Source organism: Pelodiscus sinensis, chromosome 12, assembly GCF_052426305.1.
Source record: "Pelodiscus sinensis isolate ZL-2025 chromosome 12, ASM5242630v1, whole genome shotgun sequence".
Lineage (NCBI taxonomy): Eukaryota > Metazoa > Chordata > Testudines > Trionychidae > Pelodiscus > Pelodiscus sinensis.
Genome location: NC_143063.1, coordinates 1,583,866 through 1,601,479, shown reverse-complemented (window position 1 = coordinate 1,601,479; position 17,614 = coordinate 1,583,866). Strand labels below are relative to the sequence as shown.

Here is a 17,614-nt window from a genome sequence, read left to right as displayed (position 1 = left end):
CCGACCAGGCCTGGCCTGCTGCAGATGGGGGGGCTGCTCCAGGCCAAGCCATCCATGAACCATAACTGTAAGTACCACTAAGCAAGGGTGCTGCTTCCCGGTGAGCCATTCACATCCCTACTCTGTCTCCTGTCCCTCTGCAGATTCTTCTTCAGGCTTCTCTGAGTGGCCTGACCCTGTCTCAGTGAATTGATGTCACTGGGTTTAATGCACAGGCACTGCACAGCTGAGGTGAGACAGGCCAGCTGGCTAGCCCTCTCTTAGGGAGGCGAATGCCATCAGACCACCACCCACCTTCATGTCAGGTGACTGTCAAAACCAATATGTGCTCATTCAGAACGGTGAGATCATGGGGATAAGCTTGGCTTCCTGTTGCCGCTTGAATTGCGTTGGAGCAGAGCTCTCATGAAGGCCTGTCTCCCTGTAGCATCGTAGGGTGGGCCAGGGCGCGCACTAACTTTCTGCTTCCCTGACTGGGCTGCACTGATGCTTTTACCTAAGGCTGAATTAACTGTAGGAGACGACAAATCACCAGGCGCTTCTCTGTCCCATCCTTGCACTGCCATCATGGAGAGGGGCTTTGTACTAACAGTAACTGTGCAGAGTGGTGCCTGCATGGGAATGCCAGCCGCCACAGCACACTTAGTCGCTAGCCGGGAGGCGGTAAGTGACATTGACAGACGTACTGGCTCCGCTTCTCGCAGCCTCCCAGCTCCCTAGCAAGTCTGCCCGGCTGTTGGTAGTGCTGCTCTCAGCTAGCCCCAGGACCCATTAGGCTTTGGGTGGGGGTTGGGAGGGGAGGCATTGGGAGCCTGAGGCACTGGGAGGGCCAGAAGGCAGCAGGGCCCAGAGGAAATGAGGGGTGGATGTAGAGCTGGAGGAGGCGGCAGGAACCAGAGGTAATGGAGGTGGGTAATTAGCCCTGCTGCTGTGTGGCTGAGGCCCAGTGGTTGAAGGGTCGGCACTTGAAGCCAGCACCTGCCGCTGCCCAGCAGGAGCCTCGGACCAGAACCATGGGCCAGGGCCTGCAGCTCTGTGGTTGGAACAAGGGCTGGAGCCAGGCAGTCAGCACCGGCCACCCCCAGACAGCCCAGGGCTGGTGGCATGGCCAGGCTCCCAGAGCTCTGCTGCTGGAGCCCAGCACTCCAAACCCAAGTGCCCCAAGGAGGTGCCCCTTGCCTCAGTATCCCTGTGCCCAGAGAGGGCGCAGGCAGGAACAGAGGGCGAGGAGGGGCTGGTGGTGCCCTTCGTAGAGCGCTGCCCAGGAAGCCGTCGTGGCCTCCTGAAAAGCCCCTGGGGGTCGCGGGGTGGCTGCATTGGGAAGTTGGTGTAGCCCTTTCGGGTGGCGGCGGGTGGGCGGGCAGAAGGGATTTCAGCCTCTCGCCCGTTCACCTCGCTGAGCCTCAGTAGCTAGATCAGCAGCCGCATTCCTGAGCGCTGAGGGCTGGTCAGCGTGACTGCAGCTCTCTGGGATACGAACCTGTCACACCCTGAGCTGCGCAGTGTAGACCAGGCCTATGCCTCTTCCAGCCCTCGTGGCCTTTTTCTGTAAGGGGTTTCCTCCCTTCCCTTCTGCCAGTTCTATAGTCCGCTTTCTTCCATTGCTTCTGGCTTGTTGCTTGCCTTGCTCTCTGCTGACTCGTACCTCCTGCTGCTGCGTGGCGTGTGAGCCGCAGAGCGCCATCGGTAGGTCTCCTCATTTCAGACTTCGTCCGAAGGGACCCTACGTGCCCATGAGTAATACCAGTGGCATTCCCGGCCCACTTTCTGCTGTCAGCCTGTTCCCGTCTCCTTCCTGCACACCTGGATGCCGTGCTGTGTAGTCTTTGGTTCCCTGGGGCTAGACAACATCCCTTGAATTTTGGTTTCCAGCACTGGACAGTGGGACTTGCAGTAGAACCACCGGGAAAAGGTTGGTTTTCTGTAGGTTATTTTGGGTTCACTTGGCTCCTCTGTCTGGCTGCTTGCGCTGGCTGTTGATACTTGCACAGCACTCGGCTTGGACAGCAAAGATTACAGGCGAGTGTTACTTTCTGGCTTTCCTATGCAACCACAGTGCATGTCAGTGTTTCTGCCCCAGCTAGCTAGAGGGGGCTACCGGATAGCAGTGGGAAGCACCTCATCCCAGTTACCTCCGAATATTTGCTGCCCTAGCCGGGAGATGCAGTTTCCCTTCCTTACTTCATTTTTCTCCCAGTCTCTGCTCCTTCCTTCACTCCTAGCTCACCTCAGTGCTTCTGCAATTAGACCAATAGGAATTTTATGCAGAAGTTAAATTTTATTCTTTAGTGCAAGCTAGTGTCCACACAGGTCCTTGGGGTTTGAAAATGGCAGGGAGAAGTACACAGCAGCAGGAATTGCAGACCCAGGCTGGATTTTGCACAGGCCATGGTTTACAAAAGTCTGTTTGAGGAATGTTTTAGAAGGTTAAAATTATGTTGTCTGAAAAAAACAGGTGTTTTGGGCACCAAATCCAATCAAGATGGTCTTAGGAGGAGGGGAAAATTAAAACTAAAATGCATGTTAAAACAGTTCTACAATTTACTTTAAATGCCGTATTTTAGATGTTTTCAGGGCATTCCATGGCTTGAAATGCCACATTCCCCCCTTGGGAAAGATGGTTCTCCCTGGTTTTTCAATGATCTAAAGTTTCTATTTCTAGTTTGGCAGGCTTTCAAGGTCTTGGACTATAAATCTGTCTCTGTGAGACTGAATTACCTGTCTGTTTTTCAGGCCTGTGCAGCCTAAGTTGAAATTCCCTGTTTGTGAGGAGTGGGGGAGGAGAGGCCCATTTTCCTGGCTTGTTGATTTTTTTCAATGGCTCACAGCCGCTGGGTCCCTGTAGAATCTGGGGAGCCATTCTGGCAAAGATGCGTTAGTTGGCAGAGTGCAGGGGCAGGATAAATGCCGTTTATCACATGACTCTGCACTGCAGCTAGAGAGCCGTGAGTAATGCAACCATTCTGGACTCACGCCAGTAATTGATCATCTTTCTGTGGGCTCCTGTCAAACTGCTTTCAGACTCTTGAGGCTGCATGGTTAAGCACGCTAGTCGAGCAGTGCCTCTTCCGCCTTGTCTGTCGCCTTCACAATACTAGAACAGCTTGAGCACCATTCTTGGAGAACAATAGAGGAGTCACCATTAGAAAATCTGGTAGTCTTTGCTTTCTGGTGTATTGAGCTATTTTTGTTGTCACTGGAGCAGTTATCGAGGCTTTCTATATAAATTAAGCTAGTCTTCTCTCTCGTATGGATTTAATCACTTCATCAGCTGGCCTATTCCACAGTCAGCATTTTAAAGAAATTGGTAGCTAAAGTTAAGCTCCTGAATTGCATATTTAGGCACTGAAAGAAGTAGCTTGATTTTCCAAAGTGCCAAGCTTCTCGCAGCTCCTGTTGATTTCCGTGTGCAGTCGGAGCAGCAGGGAGCTGGGCACTTAAGCAAATCAGGCTGCTTTCATTGCCCAACTGTGCAATTCAGAGGAGCGCAGCGTTGGAAACAATTTTAAAAAAGCTAGATCCATATTCTTTCTCAAACAGCAGCACAGTCTTGGTAACAGGTAACGGTTACCCTAACTGAGTTACAGCTGTCGATGGCCTGTGTGTGTCTGCAAACTGCCACTGCTCTCCTGCACTGGCTCGGTGGTAAGGTGAACACCGTGTAGGGTGTGTGAAATGACAGGAATGTAGAAGAATGCCGAGTGTGAGAGATTTTAGAACATTGGTGAGCTCCTCTGTAAGTGGGTATTCATGGTGCCACTCTGTAACACTGATGGTGTTACTCTTCTAGTAGGCTATGTATATACAAAGAGACTAGCTTTCATCTGGTTCATGTACTCAGTATGCATTGGGAGTTTCAGTTGGAGACATTCCCATGGCATTGGGAAATTCCCTTAGACAAATTGGAGGGTTGGGCCACAAGAAATCCGATGGGGTTCAACAAGGACAGGTGCTGAATCCTGCCCTTGGGACGGAAGAATCCCAAGCATTAGTACAAGCTGGGGACCAACCACTTAAGTAGTAGTTCTGCAGAAAAGGACCTGGGGGTTCCAGTGGATGAGAAGCTGGAGATGAGTCAACAGGGGGCCCTTGTAGCCAAGAAGGCTAATGGCATATTAGGTTGCATTAAGAGGAGCATTGCCAGCAGATCCAGAGATGTCATTATTCCCCTTTATTCAGCTCTGGTGAGGCCACATCTGGAGTATTGTGTCCAGTTCTGGGCCCCCCACTACAAAAAGGATGTGGACGCATTGGAGAGGGTCCAGCAGAGGGCAACCAAAATGATTAGGGGGCTGGAGCACATTACCTATGCGGAGAGGCTGAGGGACTTGGGTCTGTTTAGCCTGCAGAAGCGAAGAGTGAGGGGGGATTTGATAGCAGCCTTCAACTTCCTGCAGGGAGGTTCCAAAGAGGCTGGAGAGAGGCTGTTCTCAGTAGTGACAGATGGCAGAACAAGGAGCAATGGGCTCAGGTTGTGGTGGGAGAGGTTCAGGCTGGATATTGGGAAAAACTATTTCACTAGGAGGGTGGGATGGGTTACCTAGGGAAGTGGTGGAGTCTCCATCCCTAGAGGTGTTTAAGTCTCGGCTTGACAAAGCCCTGGCCAGGTTGATTTAGTTGGGGTTGGTCCTGCCTAGAGCAGGGGGCTGGACTTGATGCCCTTCTGAGGTCTCTTCCAACTCTATGGTTCTATGAAATCGTGTATAACGGGGCTGGGAAATTGTTTTTGGGTCGGGGGGCATCACAAAAGTGAGAAGAAAAAACACATCTCTGACGTGGCCCCCAGCTGAGAAGCAGAAAGACTCTCCTACAGTCGCCTTGCACCCGGGACCCTGGGGGCCAAGACTGGCTCTGGGGAGGGGCCAAAAGTGTTGCGCTGCCATTTCCCCAGCTGAAGGGTGGGGAAGCGGCTGTGCACAGAGCTGCTTCTGGCCCCAGCTTGCCTGACTCCAGCCTGCGAGTCTCTTCTCTCCCGCACCCAGCTGGGAGCAGACACTGGGTATTCCAGCACCATTGGGGGGGGGGCACAGGACTGGAGCACCAGCACCAACTCGGGCCAGATCCAGGTTAGCCAGTGGCCAAATCAGACCCTGAGCCATAGTCTCCTCACCCCTGTGGCCCTATTGTTCTACCTGAAGGCTAGAAAACGTTTCATTGTCTTCTGCCCAGCAAGGAACGTGCCCAGGCTGTAAGCCCGCAGGTGAGAGCGTGTGTCGGAACCAGGCCCTTGCAGCTTGGAAGGCCGGCTGGAGCAGGGAACGGGAAATGGGCCCAAGGCAGCTAGCCATTGGGTGAAGTGGTGATTGGAAGGGCTGGGTGAGAGTGGCCGGCAGGCTGTGGTAAATTGCAGGCTGGCAGTGTTCTGCAAAGGTGCCGTGGATGGGCTCTGAGTGGCTGGTCTCAGGGGACATGCCCCTCCGTCTCTACCAACCGTCCTCCTGGCCATTGAAAGGAGAGTGCTAGTGGCTCTAGGATCGGGCTGGCCTCTGAGTGCTGCGCCGCTACCAGGCCAGGTCTCCAGGCTGCCTGAGCCAGGGATGGTCAGCTCGCCGGGGGCTGGCTGCTGGAAGGGTCGGGCGTGGGCTGGTCGGCTTGCTGGGGTCTGGCTCCCAGAAGGGTCGGGCGTGGGCTGGTGGGCTCGCCGGGGCTGGCTGCCGGAAGGGTCGGGGCCCCTGAGGCTCCAGGCTGTTGGGTCTCACGGGGGTGAGAGGGGTGAATACCAAGCAGATCTCTCTGCAGTCCCGGCTGGAGAATGATTGTGGGTAACCGCTCTCTCCTCCCAGCGGTTCCTACCTGCTGTGTGAACGTCCAGGCGCTGGCAGAGGATGCTCCTCTGAATAACTTTCCAGGCTGCAGATCAGTGATTTGAAGAACGCTTACCTGGAAAGGGCTTTCTTAGCTGCCTGCCAGGCCTGGCCTACGGAATGTGTAGTCCACGGTCTGAGTGCGGGGGGTGCAGAATAGGGACTTGGACACATGACGCTGGTAACCTGCATTGTTCTTTCATGTCTATTAAGAAATTGGTGGTTCTGCCCTTGAGTAATGGTCCACAAATCCTCTCGGTCAAGGTGCTTGATGCCGACTGTTTGTTGTGTAGGATGCTCACTCGCAAGGAGAGGTGGTGGCCTGCCTGGAGAAAGGGCTGGTGAAGGAGGCAGAGGAGAATGACCCTAGAGTCCAGGTTTCTGAGGGGTGTAAGAAAGCAATTCTTCGTGTGGCCGAACTCTCCTCGGACGACTTCCACTTGGACCGGCACTTGTACTTTGCGTGCCGCGATGACCGGGAGCGCTTCTGTGAGAATGTGAGTAGCATGAAATAGAACTGTTCTCTGCTCTGCCTCACCTCACGGATCAGTGCCTGCAAAGAGCCAAAAGGCAGAGCCGAACCAGAGCAAGAGCTCCTTGCAGCCGAACGTACCCTGGCAGTCAGCCCTCATCCCTTCCATGGGGAACCTACACAAGCACTCACTGTATTAGGCAGCCTTCTACGGTCTGTTCCACCCTCAGTAGCATGCAACTGCAGCTGAGCACTGAGTTTTTGTCAGGCGTCTGTGTGGCTGGAAACACATTTTCCATTTTTATTTTTATCTCTGGATTGAGTGGCATGTTTCCTTGCTGTTCTAAGCCTTGTTAGTATGGCAACATGAACGCTTATGGAAAGTGCACTTGCATCTTTGTGTGGTTTTAGAGTGACCAGGAGGGGAGAATCTCTCTGTTCAGCTCCTGTTTTTGTCATGATAAATTGACGGCCTCTGGACCATCGTGGGCCCTGCTAATACAGCAGTGGCATGAATTCCTGCAGACCCATTGCTTTGTTGTGGTTCTCTTGCATTAGTAGAAAAGATTTTTTTTCTCAGCAAAAAGATGGCAGAACCCAGGAGCCAGAGTAAAAAAAACTCAGATGAATATTTTCCTTTACAAAAACACCTTCAATTCTGTGCTTTGTTTAACAAGTGTTAGTGAGTTACTCCCATAATGCACATGGATACGACTTGCTTAGTTTAAAAGTAGGCTTTTGGTACAATAGCATGATTCTGTTGGATCTAGCAAGAGAATAAGCTGTGAACTATCCTAAATGACCAGTCTTTTGTTTCACAGACTCAAGCTGGGGAAGGCCGGGTTTACAAGTGCCTCTTTAACCACAAATTTGAAGAGTCTATGAGTGAAAAGGTAAGTACGGTATCTACTTCAGCTGGGCAAATCCTTTACAGAATCCCAGGAGGCATCGCGTCCAGCCCCCTGCCCGAAGCAGGACCAACCCCAACTCAATCAACCCAGCCAGGGCTTTGTCAAGCCGGGACTGAAACACCCCTAGGGATGGAGATTCCACCCCCGCCCTAGGGAACCCATCCCAGTGCTTCCCACCCTCCTAGGGAAATCGTTTGTCCTACTATGCAACCTGAGACCATTGCTCCTTGTTCTCTCATCCGTTACCACTGAGAACAGCCTCTCTGCATCCTCTTTGGAACCCCCCTTTGTGAAGTTGAAGGCTGCTCTCCAATCCCCCTCGGTCTTCTCTTCTGGAGACTGAACAAGCCCAAATCCCTCAGCCTCTCCTCACAGGTCATGTGCTCCAGCCCCCTCAGAATTTTGGTTGCCCTCCGCTGGGACCTCTCCAATGCATCCATGTCCCTTCTGTGGGGGGGGGGGGCCAGAACTGGACGCAATTCTCCAGATTATACAGCAGTTATGGATCATCCATCGAGCTCACTGACCTCTGTCTTGTTCATCCCTCTCCCTGGTGTTACTAGTAACCTACTGGTAAGCTGGCCAGACAGATACGGGTCCTTGAAGAATTTTGAACAGATGCCTTTAAATTGGGGCATTCATGCTTCTGGCTTCCATGCCGATGGACTGGACGGATTGCTCTTGTTTCACTACGGGAGTGCTGCGTTGGCTGGATACATGTATACCGAGGCTCTACAACTGCAGTTCCTCCACTAAGCCATGGGAAACAAGGGCCCAGAAATGCAGGAGCCGGACAAGCCAAAATTCCACTCCTGCTCTTGGGTGGCTCCCATTTCAAACGTTTCGTGGTGGTGCAGCCATTTCTCTTTTCAGTCGCAGGTAAACGGTGTTGCTCTCTTGTGCACACAGAAATGGATTGTTCTGACGTATCTCTTGATACAGACACTGGCTAGTGAACCTCTGTCAGCAGACTGCTCGTTGAGGGCTGTTTTAGCAAAGCAGAGGAAGTGATGCATTGTCTGCGGTAACGACCGTTTCCCTCTTAAACTCCATAGAGAAATGTAAAAGTGTTACAAACTGACTTGGTCTCGTAGAGGTGCCAGGCCAGAGTCCAAAACCTTTTCTCTCTGCACCTGTATTTTCACCTTGCTTAGTGACTTACTCACTTAACGTGCAGGGAACACAGGGTTAATTCTGTCAAGCTGCTGCCATTAGGTAGCTTTCCTGGGGCACTCAGCGCAGGATAGTGCAGGCAAAGCGCCATGAACAGTGAATGTGAGCTGTGGTGGGAGGGAGAGGAGGGATGTTTATTGTAGCTTCAGTGGCTACGTGTTGGAGAGCGAGGAGCCCCTTCAGCTCCCCAATCAGTGTCATGCTGCTTGGGGTACAGAGAGTCGAAGTGTTGGCCATCGGGAGGGATGGAGAGGAGAGGTATCTGGGCAGACCTGCTTGGGGCTTGCTCAAGCGAGTGAGCCAGCCACTGAGATGCATGGAGGCGCAGTGCTCTTTTCATTTTCTTCTGATGTTTTAACTAAGCGCGCGGTTAAAATGAGCAGGCATCGAGACAGTGGGAGTAGCACCTGCTGCTAAGAACAGCTCCAGTGCAGCTTCGCTTCTCGTGAGAATTGTAGACTCCAGTGGCTGCCGTTTCTTGGCACTTTGAGAGGCAGTGGCTTTTCGGTAGGGACTGCAGACATCTGAGCTTATGAGCTCAGCACAGAGAGAGGGAGAGAAACGTTTTCATGCACTCCCAGCATGTGCGTAGGTCCAAAGCAGCAGTGAACTTTTAGGAACTAGAGCCATAAGCATAAGCAGGAGACTTTCTTGAGCCTGTCTTTGGGCCATTCCTTTCATGGCTTCCTTAAGCCAGATTCTCCAGCTTTCCCCTCTAGTGCTGGATTCGGAGTCTGATTGCCTGGTCCGTCCTAGCCAGCAGCCCTGTGTTCTTCAATGCTGCTTCATGTCCATTGCAGTCCGAGCGTGCCGTGTGCACAGCAGCTGGAAGGGTTTCCCAGTTGTATCCGGAGGGCTGGCGTGGCACCCGCAGGAGTCACGCCTTCACGGTGCTCCAGTAGGGCTGCCAGCGATGGCTGGCTGGAACTTCACTTGCTCCTGCTTGTGCAGGTGCCTTTGTCGTGTCCCACTGCAATATGGAATGCCCTTAGCTAGCTTTCTTAGGGAGAACTAACAAGAGCACCACAACTAAGTTTCCAATACAGGGTACCCCCACTCCCATCTCTCCCCAGTACCGGCGCTTGCTCCAGGCCCCAGGGTTCAAATCATGGGAAAACCACCCTGCATGCTCTGGCTTCAAGTGCCTTGGCAAGAGTCCCCAAAAGGACAAACGCCTGGGTCAGCGGAGTCTGTACCCAACACTCAATGCTGCCTCAGTGCGTGGTGCCCTGGCACCAAGGAAGGAGGCCAAGAACTCCTGGCACTGACGTGGAGCCGAATATCAGACTCCGGAAAGGGCTGGCCTTTATCCCTGGTACCCCCAGCAGAAAGAGGCAGGAGAGGGGGCACTCTTCCCAGCCTAGCCTAAGAAGCTTGCCTGTTCCTCTTCAGGGCAACGTCTCCTTGGGGCTCCTGACTCGCAAGGGGTTGAGGCAGGCCCAGCGACTCCCATCATCTGGCCAGGACATTCGACGTCCCGCTTTTCCAGGGACTTGTGCGGCAACATAGGACCGTACTCTCCCGGCCATGTCACGCTCTCGAAGGAGGGCCAAGGCACCAGAGTTACTCCTGGAAGGAATCGGTGGCTGGGTTAAGGTTGCCATGTCACACCGCTCCCCAGTGCCAGGCACCCACAGGGGAACCGGAGCAGCTTCCCAAGGCTCTGCGCTCATTGGCACCACCCGGTACTACTCCTCAGCCGCCGTCTTTTTCTGAGACCGTGGCATCCTAGGTAAAGTCCTGCCACTCACGTTCAGTAGCAGGTCTGGGTCTAGGGGGCACTACCAGCTCTCTCCCCCCTGTGCCAAGCAGACCTCATGCAGCGGGACTTCTGCAGCGCGCCTGCTGTCCCATGGCCAAGAGCAGTCCCTCTGCCTGCGTGGGACAAGGCACAGCTGAGGCCTCACCTGGCTTTTCTCCGGAAGGCCAGAGACGACATGGCCTTGAAAGACAGGTACTTCGATCATGGACAATTCCCACCCCACCTCCTGAATGTGGGATTGGGAGACACCTGACTGGAATGGACATGAGCAGGCACTCGAAGAAGAAAGACAGTCACTCGCCTTCTCGGAGCTGCTCTTCAAGAAGTGTTTGTGTCTGTTTCAATACCCACCTGCCACCGCTGGCGGGTGGGCACAACACTATGTTAAGTGCCATGAAGGTGCGATTCCCGGGGGTTCTAAGGCTGACTCCATTGATGTTGCTAGGGGAAGAACCTTCTGGCTGTCATGTATGGCAGCACATGCGCACCTGGTGGGAACGGGCATGAACAATCCATCGCGAAGACCAGCAGCTACAAGAAGGGGGGAGTGCCCTTTCTTCCTCTTTGGAGCTGACTGTTCATCAGCAGCCTCTCCCTCAGCTGGCTTCAGCTTTCCCTTCGGGATCTCTGGGTATCTGCCTGCTGCAAGGGAGGAGGCAGCTGGCACCCCGTTGGCTGGAGGAAAGGATACTCTTGCCCTGCACTCTCTGTAAGGCTTCTGGCCCAGCACCAATGGGCTTAAACTGCAGCAAGGGAGGTTTAGGCTGGACATTTGAAAAACTTCCTGCCTGTCCAGGGTGGTGAAACACTGGGATAAGTTGCCTAGGGGGGTTGTGGAATCTCCATCTCTGGAGACACTGAGGCGCAGGTTGGACAGACACCTGTCGGGGATGGTCTAGCTCAGTGTTTCTCAACCTTTCTTTATAAAGTACCCCTTACATTTTTTTTAAAGTACCCCCCAGGACATACAGTTTTCAGACACACCATTTTTTTAACTATTGCAGCACATTTCTTTAAACAACTTAATTGTAGCCAGGCGGGCGATGAAATTTTTGGGTGTAAAAAGTACAAAAATAATAAAGCGCTGTAAAACTTAAAACAAAATTCAGTTTCCTCCAAATTTCAGTTGTGTTGACGTACGCCCCAGACTTCTCTAGAGTACCCCCAAGGACACTCGTACTACTGGTTCAGAAACACTGATCTAGAAGTGCTTGGTCCTGCCGTGAGGGCAGGGGACTGGACTTGATGCCTCTCGAGGTCCCTGCCAGTTCTGTGATTACTGGGGCTACTTCCTTTCCCTCCACATTCCCCTTAGGTCCTTATATTGGACCTTTGAAAGCCTTAAAGGGGGAGTGCCTCAGTAGAGTTGGCTGAGCATTTGCCTTGTGCTGGTAGATCTGTATTACTTGACAGCTCGCCTGTTCTAACCCTTATCTTCCTCAGTGCCGCGATGCTCTCACTACCCGCCAGAAGCTGATTGCCCAGGACTATAAAGTCAGCTATTCGTTGGCCAAGTCCTGCAAAAGTGACCTGAAGAAGTATCGCTGCAATGTGGAGAACCTTCCTCGGTCCCGGGAAGCCCGGCTTTCCTACCTGCTGATGTGCCTCGAGTCTGCAGTGCACAGAGGTGAGAGGGTTAGTCTTGGGCACTGTGATTTACTTGCTTTTTTTGGAAACTTGACTCCAAGAAATCCCAATTTTAGCAGCTTTCACGTAAGCACAGCATTTTGCCAGGGGCCTATCTATTTATTGACTCGAGTGCTGATGGGGTTCAGATGGTGGCAGCAGACCAGTTGCTTACTGACATTTTTGGACGCGTGGCCTCGGCCACAGGCTGGTTTGCAGTTGGGAAGGAAGGTTTGGGACGTAATTTAAGCAGGTTTGAGTGGTTGCAGCCAGGGAAAGGCTAGGTAAGTGCTTCCTTTCCTGGTCGTAGCCCTGCAAACCAGCCTTGTACTTACTGGCAATTTTGAGAGGACTTCAGTTTTCGTTGCTGGATATCAAGAGGCTGCTGCTAAGCAGAATCCACTGTTTTCAAGCTCCAGCTCAAAGACAAATGGAAGTGCCTCCAGATAGCACATCCATCGGTTGGTTGTCTCTTGGGCATCAGGCCGCTGGCGATAAGCTGAAGTTTGAAGTGAAATCTGGCCTGTAACTCTTTGTGTGCTTGTGGAAGATCATTGCTTATTGGCGTTCTGACACCCTGCAACGATTCCAGTGTGAAGGCGAATGGGTTCCCTAGGGAGGGGGTGAGACCTCCATCCCTGGAGGTTAAGTCTTGGCTTGACAAAGCCCTGGCTGGGTTGATTTAGTTGGGATTGGTCCTGCCTTGGGCAGGGGGCTGGACTCGATGCCTCCTGAGGGCTCTTCCAGCTTTAGGGTTCTATGATTAATTGGAGGATGGTGTCTGAAGTTTGGATTCCTAGTCTATATTTGAAAAATCCTTGACAGTAAAATATCTTAAGTCTACAGAAATTGTTGCTGTGGATCTGAAACCCTAAGTGGTTTTCCTCTTTGTTTGTATGGCAAACATGAAATACTTAGTATATATGAGAAATCTCTAGCTTAATTTATGATCAGCTCACAACATGAATGCCAAAGCTCTTCGCTTACTCGTTTGCCTGTTGTAACTTGCCCTTCCTCCTCAGCTAGGCTGTGCAGGTAGATGAATTTTCTGACTCTACATGTGTGTATAGCTCAGCAGAGTGCACTGCATCCTGGTGTTGCACAGTGTTCATTAATGCTCTTTAAATGAGGAAAGCAAAGGTAATGAATGTCAAGGCTGCCCTGAAACCCATCTGTCCCATAGGCACAGCAAACGTGCAGGACCATGTCTCACAAGCTTGGCAAAGCTGCTGTAATACTGTGTACAAGCGGTGCACAATGTTACACATTCTTAATTTGTGATAGAGGTGTTTGCTCTGTTCTGCAGCAGTGTTCTCTTTTGTGGCCCCTGGAGTTGTAGGATGGGATGCTGTAATGCTTGTGGCCCAGAGGGAAGGGGGGGTCCTTTCTCAAACTCTTCACATTTCTGACCTTGAATGAGTAATTACATTTTGAGTGTGTTTTTTAAAGACCTTCTTACTGTAGCGGTAGTGTTTTCTTCTGCTACAGGGCAAGTGTGGGCTGGTTGCTTCCCTGTTTGCCTCAACCCTGCAGGCAGTTGCTGTGGCATGTTTAGCTTCCTCTTGGCTATTGCAACATTTTATGCAATACCTTGCCCAGAGGTGCACACGTTCTAGCTACGAAGGAACGTTGCTTCTCACACCCAGCCGTGTAATTTAAGCACGACTTGGGAATTAGCAACAATTGGAGTTGAGGGATTTCCAGTTTCTGTTTTGGAGTCAACCGGCATAAGGGAATTTGAGGAAGGTTCTTAATTAGCATATCTCTTTACGGCTGAATTTCTGTAATTGCTTATTGGTTAGAAATCCGGCATGTCCTTTCTGTGATGTGCCTGAACTTCATGGCCCTCTAAGATTCTGCTGGCACCCATGAAACCTCTCCTCCAAATAGCACCGATAACTCATCATTTGGCCAGAATAATCTTGCCCAATTATGTAAACAGCACTTAATATGCTACAAGTGGCTTCTGTCTGCAGTAAAACTGATAGCTTAACTGTGCTAAGACCTAGATGATGATCTTGTAGTAGAAGGTAAGAAATCCATTGAGGACTCAGTGACAGTACCAGTGCTGCTCTAGAACGGAACGGGCTCAAACTGGAATATCCGTATACAGTTGTTCATAACATAACCACTTTCTAATCCCAGCAGTTACGTTGTTATTGATTCAGAATATTAACCGTGACTGTCAGTAGTAACTGTTCACTGGTCCATCGAGTGGTGTCAGTAACTCTCTCTATTGCCTCGGTGCTACACAGAATGCTGGCTTTTGCATCTGCTTAAGTGTGTGTGATATGCTTGCTTGCCAATACCCTCCCCCCACGGAAAGACCCCCACAAAGCACTAGCACTAACTCTCATCTCCCTTTCCGTGGTGCAGGTCGGCAGGTGAGCAGTGAGTGCCAGGGGGAAATGCTGGATTACCGGCGCATGCTAATGGAAGACTTCTCCCTCAGCCCTGAAATCATCCTGAGCTGCCGAGGCGAGATTGAACACCATTGCTCTGGGCTGCATCGCAAGGGCCGCACTCTGCACTGCCTGATGAAAGTTGTGCGTGGGGAGAAGGGCAACGTTGGCCTGAACTGCCAGCAGGCGGTAAGGGGAGTCCATCTGTCTGTCAGTCTCTCCCGCGCTGTGCGCTCTGTGCAGGGGCTGCTGTTACTCTGGTTTGGAGGCTGCTGTGAGGATTCTGATGGACGCGGCCTGGCTTGACTTAGTATCCAGCAGCAGTTGAATGAGTTTGCTTTAAGATCCCAGTGGAATATTTCGTTTCTTTAACTCCATTTAAAAAATTCCAGCTGCTTGTGTAATCTCCAGAGACCGTAGTTCTTTGAGATGACCTGGCCTTTTCCTACACACACCATTGGGAAACTTGAAGAGCCTTTGTATTTCTGGCAAAGGACACAGTTTTACTTTCCACTATGCTGCGTTAGTTCCCAGCTTGAGCAATGGAAATGACGGGTGCTTCTTACTTAAGGTCAGATACGCGCCAGTGTGGCTGAGTTTGGGTTGCAAGAATTTGAGGGAATGCTCACTTTTCTCCAAAAGTTAAGAAAATAGCAATTTTCTCTTTGTCTTTAAGTTTTATAAATATTTTTCTAAACCTAATTTTGGCTCAATTTGACTTGGCAGTAATCCTATAAATTGAACTCATGAATGTTACTTAGTGTCTGTTTTCAAACGTATTAATTCTACTACTTAATTTTAAACTTGCTAATTTCAGTGGTAATGACAATACCATTATTGTAGATAGTATCATGAGGTTTCGTGGGCATAGCCCTCTTCTTCAGATGTCCCCACCATCAACCTCAGCCTGGATCAGTCCGCAGAAGAAATCCATTTCCTTGACGCTACTGTACAATTAAATGATGGACAAATTTCCATCACCCTAAACCGTAAACCTACCGACTGCTACACTTAACTTCATGCCTCTAGCTTCCCTCCCAGACTCATTTCTCAATCTATTGTATATAACTAAAGGTACTAAGATACAACCGGATTTGCTCCAGTCCCACAGACAGAGAAACACACCACAGGATTTATATAGAACTTTCTTAAAACTGAAATACTCACCTTGTGAAGTGAAAACAGAGATTGACAGAACCAAAAAAGTACCCAGACATGAAAAAAGCCGGTTATCTGAAGAAGGGGGCTGTGCCTACAAAAGCGCATGATCCCATCTACATGTTTTGTTAGTCTAGAAAGTGCTACCAGACCATTTGTTGTTGTTTTTAGTTTTTCCTGTTAGACTAACTCGGCTACCCCCGAAACTTTTAATACCATTATTGTCATTTGTGTTGGTGACCCTGGAAGGGTGGAAGTCACTGTAGCCCAATACCAATATAAACTCATTGCAAAGTGCCTATGGCCAAATCATTTTCTTCTGTTTATAATATCAAGTCTAGGAGTGGGAGCACTTGGTTACATTTTATTTTAAGTTCTATAAAAGCTTTTCTTAAGTTTATTTTGGACTCTTGAAGTTACCGGACACATCAGCGAAGTGCTTACAGACCTTGAAGCTCATTTTGTACCTGTGGTGCCCAGGAGTGTGCTGCAGCGTTGGTGTGAACAGCAGGGTGTTAGATTCAGTGGCTAATAAGAAATGCGGCGTGCCTCCCCACGGTGCAGTTACTGGGCAGCAGGTCAGAGGGTGGTTTCACTTGAGGAGCAAGTCAGTCCCGCTGCAGGGTTTTTAGTGGTTAAGATCACTTTCTCGTGACAGCGTGGAGGGAAGCACCGTAAGATACTAGGAAAAGGCAAACATCCAGGAAAGAATGTGGGGCTAATCTCTGCTTGTCCCTGGGCTGCCTGTAGGGACTTTCCACCCCTTCTCTGATTCAACCATCGATTTTTGTGTTGCGAGCTGACTCGGGAGCAATGGCTGCCTATAAATCAAGTGGTCTGTGGCCTGTTCTCTGGAGAAAATAAGCAACAGGAAGAAACGAAATGTTAATTATGTGAAATATGGTTAATTTCCCCGTTTTGGTGGACAAGGGTAGAGGGATGGGAGGGTAGATATTTGGTGCAGAAATAACTTCCTAATGGAATTTCATCTTATCAAGTAGTAGCATGTGACACACACCTGGTGCCAGTGTTCCCAGGGAACTACATACACGCTTACGTGTCTGGATTCCTTTATTGCTGCATTATTTCCCCCTATGCGGGATGATATTTTGGTGGTTAGTGGCTGCCTCGAACTCCCATTCGAGTATCTCCCCACACTGAGCTTTCTGCTTTTGCTCTTCTGTGGATGGCGGTTAAAGCACTTCTCTAAAAAGAAAACATTGCCTTGGTCCCTCCTTCTAGATCATATGCTTTGAGTATGAGACACAGGAGTCCTACACTACCGCTTACGTTGATGCAAGTTGTACCACTCGGGGTGTGAAAACCCCTCCCTCTCCCCCAGTGACATACATTCCTTTGACCTAAAGCGTCATCCACATTGTTTTCCCACCACCATTATTCCACCTCAGTGAGAGCGGAAGCTGTCCTGCTAACTAGAGAGCGTGCTCCCATCAGCACGGCACATCTGCATCTGCGCAGCTGGCCTGATGCAGCGCAGTACTGTGGAACTGTCCCTAGCTCTGAGGCAGGGGCACCAGCAGGTGCGTCTCCCGAAGCTCAGGAGTTAATATTTCGGTGCCCTGCAGAATCTCACCTTTCAGTTCCTTAGGGCAGTGCCCTGTCCCCGTATGGGCAGAATTGCACACTGAGCGGTGGATCCCTGTGAGGCTGGTTCTTGGTCTGTCAGTGTGGATGTTGAGATGTTTGAGCTCACTCTCAGGGGTGAACGGGTGGCCTCTGCCCTTTCTTCAGGGACTGATAGCTCCAGGTGCTCTGTGCAGTGCCAGCCTGGCCGCTTGTTGCTGTGTTGTGTCTGGTGTATGTCATGCGTGACAGAGCACTAGGGTCTGAAAACAGCGGATGATCCTTAGACATGGAGAGTGGAGTCTTTACAGACTTGCCGGAGCTGCAAACCATTCAGATTTTCAGACCGTGTGGTCACAGTGTACAGGCTGAACCTCTGTGAACCAGGACTCTAGTCCAACAACCGCTGTGGCCCAGCAGGACCAGAGATGTTCCAGGCCCAGAGAGCCCTGGGGAGGGCAGGTATTTAGAAGCCCTGCAGGGATGGGATCCTGGTTCCCTGCAGCTGTGCTGCCCAGCACGCCCTAGTGGCCACTTCACAAATTTCGGAAGTGGCTGCTGGCTGACCCATAAGGGGCGGGGCCTCAGGTGGAAGGGCCGGAGTTGAGAGCTACCCTGCTGGGAGCTTTCCTTGGCCTGGGGTCCCTGTCCCCTACCCCCTGAACAGATGGGGGGTGCCAGGGACTAGCCGCCTCCTGGTGTTGTCTGGGGTGGAGGCTTAG

At 51.1% G+C, this 17,614-nt stretch overlaps 1 protein-coding gene across 2 annotated transcripts in view; it reads left to right on the top strand.

The window, feature by feature from the left end:
* GLG1 (golgi glycoprotein 1) overlaps positions 1–17,614 on the top strand; it is a 120,403-nt gene that overhangs the window by 64,598 nt on the left and 38,191 nt on the right. For both annotated transcript variants that reach the window (XM_075940659.2, XM_075940661.2), the window contains exons 5-8: positions 6,098–6,301; positions 7,098–7,169; positions 11,566–11,749; positions 14,125–14,339. In XM_075940659.2, the coding sequence (XP_075796774.1) occupies positions 6,098–6,301; positions 7,098–7,169; positions 11,566–11,749; positions 14,125–14,339 (675 nt within the window). The remainder of the gene's footprint in view (positions 1–6,097; positions 6,302–7,097; positions 7,170–11,565; positions 11,750–14,124; positions 14,340–17,614) is intronic.